Source organism: Bidens hawaiensis, unplaced genomic scaffold (assembly GCF_021521415.1).
Source record: "Bidens hawaiensis isolate Kalapana, Puna unplaced genomic scaffold, B.hawaiensis_p1.1 tig00003760_1, whole genome shotgun sequence".
Taxonomy (NCBI): domain Eukaryota; kingdom Viridiplantae; phylum Streptophyta; class Magnoliopsida; order Asterales; family Asteraceae; genus Bidens; species Bidens hawaiensis.
Window position 1 is genome coordinate 250142 of NW_027491216.1, and position 10351 is coordinate 260492.

At 41.0% G+C, this 10351-nt stretch overlaps 1 protein-coding gene across 1 annotated transcript; it reads left to right on the forward strand.

The window, feature by feature from the left end:
• Positions 1-4045: 4045 nt before the first annotated feature.
• LOC143624293 (uncharacterized) lies at positions 4046-7763 on the forward strand. Its single transcript, XM_077094995.1, has 4 exons — positions 4046-4392; positions 4642-4915; positions 6523-6805; positions 7345-7763. The coding sequence occupies exons 1-4, from the start codon at positions 4046-4048 to the stop codon at positions 7761-7763; spliced, it is 1323 nt and encodes a 440-aa protein (XP_076951110.1).
• The last annotated feature ends 2588 nt before the right edge of the window (positions 7764-10351 follow it).

Here is a 10351-nt window from a genome sequence, read left to right on the forward strand (position 1 = left end):
CTGTGATGTCCACACACACTCTCAACTTTCCATTCTTCTTCTGGACTACAACTAGATTGGCCAACCATCTAGGATAGTGGACCTCTCTTATCATTTTGGTCTTAAGTAGCTTTTGCACTTCTTCTTGTATGATAATGTTTCTCTCAGGAGCAAACTTCCTTCGCTTTTGATGTACCGGCCTGAAAGATTTATATATACCAAGTTTATGAGTAATTATGGGTTTAGAGATACCTGTCATATCTTCAAGTTTCTAGGCGAAGGTAGAAGCTCTTTTCTTTAAGAAGGATACCAATCCTTGTTCGATATCCTCAGGCATACCCGATCCTAACAATACTTTGATCTTGGTATCCTGAGGATCCAGGGATACTTTTTTCACTTCTTGGTCTCTAGCCTGCAGGACCTTCCCTAGTTGTTTCTGTAATTGATATGCCTGAGTGGGCTTTGTAGTCCATTTCATTGATGATGCATAACATTCTCTTGCGTCTTGCTAATTGTTTTCAATCTTGATAACTCCCATGGACTTGGAAGTTTCACACATTGATGATAGGTTGAGGGAACTGCTTCATGCTGTGGATCCAAGGCCTGCCTAATATCACATTACAACAAGACAATGTGTTAGGACTTATATTTTAGACCGACGCATCGAATTATTATTATTATGGGTGAAAAATAATTAATATTTTTGGTCTCAACCAAGGGTGGATTGCTTGAAGACCAAGACATGCTAGACTAGTATAAATAGATGTATTTGTTAATTTTTTCTAGCATGAGTGTATTGTGTATTGTGTGAGATCTAGGGTTTATATCTTAGAGAGAGCCGCCGCCTCCAGGATGAGCTCTCCTGGAGGTGGCTGATCTTTACTGTATGTATGTGTGTTTGTATGAGTGCTTTGTATGCCAATCTTTTGACTAAAGAAATCATACTACAACTTCTTTATCTTTGTGAATCGATTGCATAAGTTTGTTCATCCAGTCTATTGCTAATTGTAATCGATTCAGGCTCTCTCCCAAACACCACTCACCGTCCAAAACCCCCTTTCAAGAGAGAATACGATTTGATCCTAGCTCAGATCCGAGCTCCACCGTTTATAACGACCATTATTCACGCTTCCGCACCGGGGCTCGGTTCTCACACAATGAATCAATAAAACAAAAGTTTTGTATGGAAGTTATTCCCTCAATGTACACTGGAAGTTTGATTTCTCCCAATGTGTCTTTGGTCTTGCCACTGAACCCTACTAGGACTGATAATTTTGGGATAATCTCCGTTTTCAGGATATCCATCTTCTTCAAGGCATTCATCTGGATAATGTTCACAGAGCTTCCTCCATCAACGAGTATCATGCGCACAAAACAGTTAGCTATACATAAAGTAATGACCAAACCGTCATGGTTAGAATCCACAAGGTCACATCTATCCTCCTCATCGAAGGATATGATTCTTTGAGTTATTAACGTGGAAGTACAGAGGGGTTTTTCTCCGTTGTCCATCTTTGTTTCTTTGAAACGCTTCTTAGCTGCTAAATACGAGGTTTCGCAGATGTCAGATCCTCCAGAGATAAAGGATACAACCTTAACTCCGGGTGGTGGAGAAGGTGCCATTTCAGGTATCCTGACTCTTGTTCTTGTTTCTTCTAAACAGTCTAGTTTTAAATTTACAAATCTAGACTATCCTAATGCTAGACCACTAGACAGGCAAGTGTACCTATCAACTGTAGTAAAGCCTAATGAAGTCCGGATATCGAACCCAAATGACACTAGCGACACCTAAAACTAGACTCTGACTTAAAACTTAATGATTTTACTTATTTGACAATTAACTAATTAAACTAAAAACTGACACTAACCGACACAGACTTAAACTCGATTATTTAGACGAACTCAAAGATAGGAGAAGCACTACCTAGATTTAGAATCTTACTTATGAATCTTGGATCTCTCTTGGATATGTAAACTATGATGGAACCGAGATCTTAAAATACGACACCCTTAGACAACCTAGTGGATCCCTGATCATTCTCCGGGTGTCTCCTAAAAGGAAACATTAAGGGGCGTTTAAACTTACCTATTAGTTGGATTACCTGTCAGTCTCTCCAATAATACTAAAGTACCCTAAAAGATAGATTACCTGTCAGTCTCACTATCTCAATACACCCAAAAGTGCAAGGGGTAACCTAAGAACAATCGATAAGACACAGAATTACAATGAAACTAGGGAAATCTAGGAAACCTCCTGTCAAAGCGTTCTAGCCTAAACGCCTAATCCCAAGGACAATCCGACTATCTATTACCTCTCAGTCTCTAGATAGGTAGAATATAAAATCTTAATAAATCACCAACCAATGTTCCTATAGATTACTACGTCAAGCAAAACCATAAAATAATCACAAACACAAAGTAAGTGACCAAAATATGCGTCTATAACTGAAAGACTTTCAACAAGACACATACTGATATAACGTTTATTATTCGTTAATCCCGTGTACATTTATTTAATATTTTATTAGTTTAAGTTCGATTTTTGTTAAGATTTGCATACTACTAACTTGGTTTTATATTTCGGGATTTAATTTTGGTGAAAATAGAGCAAAAAACAAGCCGAACCGGAGAACCGATGCGTCAGGAAACGAACCGGGCTGAACCAGAAACGAACCGGGCCGTGAAGATGAAGATACACCGGCACACATCAACCGTCTGACCCGTGCGTTCAAAACGTTCAACTTGCAAGGTGCTAATCAGGATGCGATCTTCCTACACCTGTTCCCGTTTACACTTTTAGATCGTGCCGCTACTTGGCTCGATTCGCAACCTGCTGGATCATTCACCACATGGGAGGTGCTTCGCAATGCATTCCTCAAGACGTACTTTCCACCTGCTAAGGCCTCTCGCCTCCGTAATCAGATCCACTCCTTCCACATGGAGCCGGATGAGGCATATTACCAAGCTTGGGAGTGTTTTCAGAATCTGCTTTCCCGTTCTTCACAACATGGGCTCACACCTTGGGCCCTTCTTGAGAAGTTTTACAATGGGCTTACTTATGAGGCTCAAGCGAGGTTTGACACAGCTGCTGGGGGCAATCTGATGGACAGGAAGAACGTGACCGAGTGTAACGAGATGTTTGAAAGTTTCGCGCAATCTAAGTACGTGAAGAAGCCACGAGGCGGGAATTCCAATCCCGTCACCAGTACACCCTCATATGCTCGAGGTGTGCACCAGGTTAATCTGGACACTGGTAAGGTTGCTGCTTTGGAGAATCTCACCTAAGATATAAAAGAGCTAAAGACTAAGGTGGACAAGTGTGAGATGTGTAGAGGTGGTCATGGTAAGCTGGATTGTCCGTTGATGAATAATCAAGATGTAGATTTTGTGGCTGGTTAGAACAGGTTCCCTAATGCTTACAACAACAACAATCAGAACTGGAACAGCTACAAGAATCATAATCAGAATCAAGGTCAAAGTAACTCGAGTTGGCGTCCGGCCAGTGGGCCACCTGGCTTCCAAGCTCCCTATAACCGAAATCAAGGTCAGTATAACAATGGAAGTTCTAATGAGCAAGGTTCAGGTAATGGGAAAGATTCGAGTAGTGGAATGGGAAGATAGGAAGAAATGATGCAGCAAATCCTTAATAGAGATCAAGTAACTCAAAAGACCCTTGCCGGCCATGATTAGCTTTTGAAGAATCAACAATCAGCTATGCTCGACATGCAGCGAACCATTTGTTAAATTGCTCGACAATTAAATGAAAGACCTCCGGGACAGTTTTCAGGATCTACTCAGCAGAATCCGGCCACTCAAATAAAGGCGATTACTACTCGTAGCGGCAGGGTTTTGGGTTCCGAGGTGCGAAGGAATGAAGTTGAAGTGGAAAATGAAGAGGTGATGGATGAAGAAATCGAGATGGAAGTACCGGGTAAAGTGCAGAACACCGCACCAGTTGCACCGCCAGTAGAGAAGAAGCCGGTTGAAGTCCGGCCATCACCGGCACTTTCTTGATATGTTCCGACAGTTGAAGATCAATCTCCCATTCATTGAAGCCCTCCAACACATGCCGAAGTACGCGAAGTTCTTAAAGGACCTGTTGAAGAGGAAATATTGGTTGGGGGAGGTGTCATCGATTCCACTCATGGGAGATTGTTCGGCGGTAGTGTTGAACCGCGTGCCCGAGAAGTTGTCGGATCCAGGTGTATTAACAGTTCCAGTTTTGTTTGGTAGTGATGCGATGAGCCAAGCATTGGCGGATTTAGGTGCAAGTATTAATTTGATGTCGTATTCTTTGTACGAGAAGTTGGAGTTAGGCGAGCTTACACCAACTCGCATGTCTTTATCGTTGGCCGATCGTTCGGTTAAATATCCACGAGGTATTATCAAGAATTTGTTAGTGAAGGTGGATAAGTTTGTATTCCCGGTTGATTTTGTGGTGCTCGATATGGAGGCCGACGAGAAGGTTCCCATTATTCTTGGTCGTCCGTTTTTACGAACTGCGAAGGCACTTATCGATGTGTATGATGGGAAGATCACGCTTCGGGTTGGTGATGAAAATGTTACTTATGATGTCGCGAGGTCGGTGAAGCACCCGAGTGATCAAGATGATTTCAGTGGTCCATGCCATTTGGTTTATTTTATTAACTCTTTTATTGCAAGTATGGAAAAATGCTTTGATTACATTTGTCGTACGGATCTCGAGGGAAGTAATGGTTTGGTTGATTGTGATGATTTGGTTGAGGATGAGTTGTGTGAGAACGACTCGGTTTGTGATGAGTTGGTTGAGATTTCGGGTTTGCCCGATATGATTGAGGTGAACGAGATTAGTTGTGAGAGTGAGGCGGGTTCTGAGGAGAAACCCGCTCCGTTGGAGTTGAAAGTACTCCCGCCACACTTGGAGTATGCGTATCTTGATGAGGGCTCGAATTTGCCCGTTATTGTGTCATCCAAGCTGACGGAAGAACAAAAAACGAAGCTGATTGAAGTGTTGAAACTACCTAAGGGGGCGATTGCATGGAGACTTTCCGATATTCAAGGTATTAGCCCCGCTTATTGCACGCACCGTATTTTAACGGAGGATGAGTACAAGCCGGTGGTGCAACCACAAAGATGTCTCAATCCGAATATGCAAGAGGTGGTAAAGAAGGAGGTATTGAAGTTGATGGATGCCGGGATGATTTACCCGATTTCCGACTCTCCATGGGTGAGCCCGACCCAAATGGTTCCAAAGAAAGGAGGTATGAACGTTGTGATGAATGAGAAGAATGAGCTTATCCGTTCGTGTATGGTTACTGGTTGGAGAGTATGTATTGACTATCGACGGTTGAAAGATGCCACCCGGAAGGACCACTTCCCGTTGCCATTTATTGATAAGATGTTGGAGCATTTGGCAGGTCAGCAGTTTTATTGTTTTCTTGACGGTTTTTCGGGTTATTTTCAAATTCCCATTGCATCGGAAGACCAAGAGAAGACGACTTTTACATGTCCGTATGGCACGTTTGCGTACCGTCGCATGCCGTTTGGACTATGTAACGCTCCGGCTGCCTTTCAGCGTTATATGGTGGCCATCTATCAGGATATGATAGAGACGTCCAGGAGGTGTTTATGGACGATTTTTCGGTTTACGGTAATTCTTTTGATCATTGTTTGGCAAATCTTGAGAAGATGTTGAAGAGGTGCATTGAAACAAAGTAGATGTTAAATTGGGAGAAATGCCATTTTATGGTGACGGAAGGGATCGTGTTGGGTCATAAGATCTCGAGAGATGGTATTGAGATGGATCGTGCGAAGATTGATACTATAAGTAGACTTCCTCCACCAACGAACGTGAAAGCGATCAGGAGTTTCTTAGGCCATGCAGGATTTTAACGGCGGTTTATCAAAGACTTTTCAAAAATTACCCGCCCAATGACCCGACTCCTCGAGAAAGATGTACTATTTGTGTTTGATGATGAGTGTGTGAAGGAGTTTACATTTTTGAAAGAAAAGCTCGTAAGTGCTCCCATTCTTTGTTCTCCCGATTGGAGTTTGCCGTTTGAGCTCATGTGTGATGCTAGTGATTATGCGGTTGGAGTGGTTTTGGGGCAAAGGCGAGATAAACATTTTCACCCCATCTATTATGCTAGCAAGACGTTGAACGATGCTTAAGAGAACTACACCACCACCGAGAAGGAGCTTTTAGCCATTGTGTTCGCATTTGACAAGTTCCGCTCGTATCTCATGCTTTCAAAGACCACCGTTTTCACTGATCATGCAGCTTTGCGTTTTCTCTTTCACAAGAAAGACGCGAAGCCTCGTATTATACGGTGGATTCTCCTACTTTCCGAGTTTGACATCGAGATCAAAGATAAGAGGGGTGCGGAAAACGTAGCGGCTGATCATCTATCCCGTCTAGAGGACCCGAGGAGAGAAGAGTTGCGTGAGGAGGAGATTGGAGATACATTCCCTCACGAGTCAATCGACTTTGTTGCGGCGGAGAAGCAAGGTATGCCATGGTTCACTGATTTTGCTAATTATTTGGCTAATGGTTTTGTTTTGGAGGGTATGACTACGCAACAAAAGAGGAAATTCTTCCGAGATGTTAATCGGTATGTGTGGGATGACCCGTTCTTGTTTAAGATTGGTGGTGATCAGATTCTTAGGAGATGTGTGACGAAAGAGGAAGGTTGGGATATTCTCACGCATGTTTATGAGGGGTTGACTGGAGGTCATCATGGTGCGCATGCGACCGCGCAGAAGGTGTTTGATAGTGGGTTCTATTGGTCGACAGTTGTTAAAGATGCTAAAGAGTTCGTTAAGCTTTGTGATGCATGCCAAAGAACATGTAATATTTCTTCCAAGAATGAGATGCCTCAAAACTCCATTCAAATTGTTGAAATCTTTGATGTTTGGGGCATCGACTTCATGGGACCGTTTCCCACATCGAATGGTAATAAGTATATTTTGGTGGTGATTGATTATGTGTCGAAGTGGGTGGAAGCCCAAGCGTTGGCTACAACTGATGCACGAGTTGTTGTGAGGTTTCTTAAGAAGTTGTTTACTCGTATCGGTACCCCGAGAGCTATTATTAGTGATCGGGACACCCATTTTTGTAATACCGTCATGGAGAAAGCATTGGCTCGTTATGGGGTTAATCATCGTACCTCTACCGCCTATCACCCTCAAACAAATGGTCAAGTCGAGAATGCAAATAGAGGGGTGAAGAGGATTTTGGAGAAGACGGTTGGGGCTAGTCGAAAGGATTGGTCGGAGAAGTTAGATGATGCGTTGTGGGCATTCCGAACCGCATACAAGACTCCGTTGGGTACTACATCGTTTATGCTTGTTTATGGTAAGTCTTGTCATCTCTCGGTTGAGTTGGAGCATCGAGCTTATTGGGCGTTGAAGACGTGAATGTCGATCTTACCAAAGCAGCAAGGAAGAGGTACTTTCAGATTCATGAGTTGGAAGAGCTTTGGGATGCAGCATACTCTAGATCGTTGAACAACAAAGAAAAGACAAAAGCGTTACACGACCGGCGTTTGAAAGGCGGAAAAGAGTTCAAGAAAGGCGATAACGTATTGTTATTTAATTCTCGTTTGAAGTTGTTTGTAGGGAAGTTGAGATCGAAGTGGACGGGACCTTACTTTGTGAAAGAAGCTTTCCCGTATGGAATGGTAGAGTTGGAGAATCCGGATAATGGAACATCGTGGAAGGTGAACGGTCATCGTTTGAAGCATTATCTTGGAGGACCGGAAGAATCAATCGAGATGGAGGAAACTCCTCTCGATCTGTCGCACTGAATTGTCACACATGATTCTTGAGTGAATACTCAAGTGTAGAGTTTGTATATTCTTTCTTATTTTTACTTCTATTTTATTTTTATTTTTCCTTGAGTCACTAACGTAGTTTTTTGTAGTTTTTATTTCGTTTTTAAGTTTTGAAGGAAAATAGTGTGAAGATCCCCTTGAAGTATAATGCAACATTCAAGTGTGGGGATGGAGCAGCAGGAGACGTATACTTTTCTTATTATTTATTTGCTAATTTTATTCATGTTTGTTGGTTGGTCTGGTTACGTACTTTGAATGATTATATCTATAAGGTTGATAAGATGAATTTTTAGATATTTTTTTTTGTATTGTTGCTGCTTCCGTTCGTGTACGGGAAGAAAGGATATACTGGTTGTTGAGCATGTTCGGAGATGGAAGGCGTTTTTGGAAGAAGACTTTAAGCATCATACTTCACTCGCATATTACCAGCTAAGTCTTTTCCTCTTTACTTTGTTTTATATTTTTTAGTTTTTAATTTTTTTGGCTTTGTTTTATTCTTATTTATTTTTGTATTTTTAGGTTTTTTTTTTAAATTTTTTGAGTCGTGTTTCCGTCTCTGCATTGAGGACAATGCTAAATTTTAAGTGTGGGGATAGGAAAACATGTTTTTAACTTGTTTTATTTATACTTGTCTAGTAAAAAAATAAAAATAAAAATAAAAATGAAAAAAGTTTTGAAAAAATGTCCCTTGATTTTGTTCTTTTTGCGTATAAATGGGAGATGAGGATACTTATCGGGAATCGGTTTTTCAAACTACTAATAATAAGATATAATTAAAGAACACGTACTTAACTTGGGATGTGTCGGTAGGATCAGCCTTGAGAATGAAAGGGCAGTTTGATAGTTGGTTTTAAACGATAAAATATGATTTTTAGTGGGAAACATGCTAAGTCTGTATAAAATACGAGATGAAAAATCGGCCATACTCAAGCCTCATTTTTAGTTTGATTTTAGAAATTATAAATTTTATAGAAAATATGAATGCGCTATTATACGATGCTTGAGTAGGTTTAAACTTTAAAGTATACCGTGTAGCCGTTGATATAAACTTAAAGACTTGCACTTCTAGTTTTAGTGGTTAACACTTCATAGGCGTATGGTTTTATGGCCTTTAATCCTGTATTGATGGGATGCCTCGGGTTCGGAAACCACGGGTCTTTTTACGGTTGTTCATCTGGGTATCTTCGGATATTTTATCAAATAAAAGCTTTTAAGCATAAACCCGCAGTTTACTGCCATTACACTCACTTACATCAATTACAGTGAAGTAAAATCTTGATGATCCAGTGATCCTCCCGCTGTTAGTCATACGTGGTCCTCTTACTTGTGTCCCATACCATTAAGAACAGGATCAACTAGAGACACGACGTATGTAAACCGACAGATGGAAACTTGTAAAATCACGAGTGGTAATGGGTCCGAGGTATTGCTTGATAACGGGGGTATGTCATGTAGTGGGGAACACTTGCTAGTTAGTTGAATAATTGAACCTTAATCGTATCTAATGGCTGCTTGGTATACTCTGATGTTTAAATTTAGGTGGATAACCAATATCCTTGATCATCTTAGCTATTTATGAAAAATGTGCAACAAAGTTTTAATCTACTATTATGAGGTTTAAGTCAAGTTGGGATGGTTTGATCCGGTAAAATCTAAAATAAAGCCGGTCTTGACTGTGGGTTCCACTAGATTATATACAAATAATAATAGTTGGATCTTACTTTTCCCGGTAAAGACAAAGGCATGGGTTTAAGTGGACAACAATATCGGTGATCCCAGTTTTTGCGTGGTTCTAAATTTTTTTTTTAAGATAATCTATAAGTTTGTTAGACTGTATTTCTCCGATTCTGATCCCGTTGCAATAAGACTTTTTCAGGGACGAAAAAAGGTTAAGTGTGGGGATATTTGATATAACGTTTATTATTCGTTAATCCCGTGTACATTTATTTAATATTTTATTAGTTTAAGTTCGGTTTTTGTTAAGATTTGTATACTACTAACTTGATTTTATATTTCGGGATTTAATTTTGGTTAAAATAGAGCAAAAAACAAGCCGAACCGGAGAACCGACGCCTCAGGAAACGAACCAGACCGAACCAGGAGTGAACCGGGCCAACATAGTGGACCAGACACCCCTAGGGTCGGTGCGCCGCGCGACAAGGGAGGGGGAGCTCGCCGCGTGGCGCAACGGGTGTATGGCGGTGATCAGATTCCAGAAACTTCCTGTTTAACCGTCTTAAACCTATTTTTGGACCCCTGTTGCCTATAAAAAGACCCCTAAACTCACCATTAATCATACCTCAATCCCACATCCGAATTTGGTGAATCCCGAGGCGACCGAGAAGAGTTTTCAGCAGTTTTGGAGTTGAAGAATCAGCAGGTGTTGCGCGTGAAAGTTGAAGACGAAGAACACGGGTTCTATCTTTTATTTCTTTTGTTTTTGTTTATTTTACACCATGAATTCTTCTTTGTTTGTTTCGTTTAATTTTAAGATGCTAGGCTAAACGTTATAGACTGCCTAGGCTTATGATGAACTTATCTTGATGTTTTGATTTGATTTG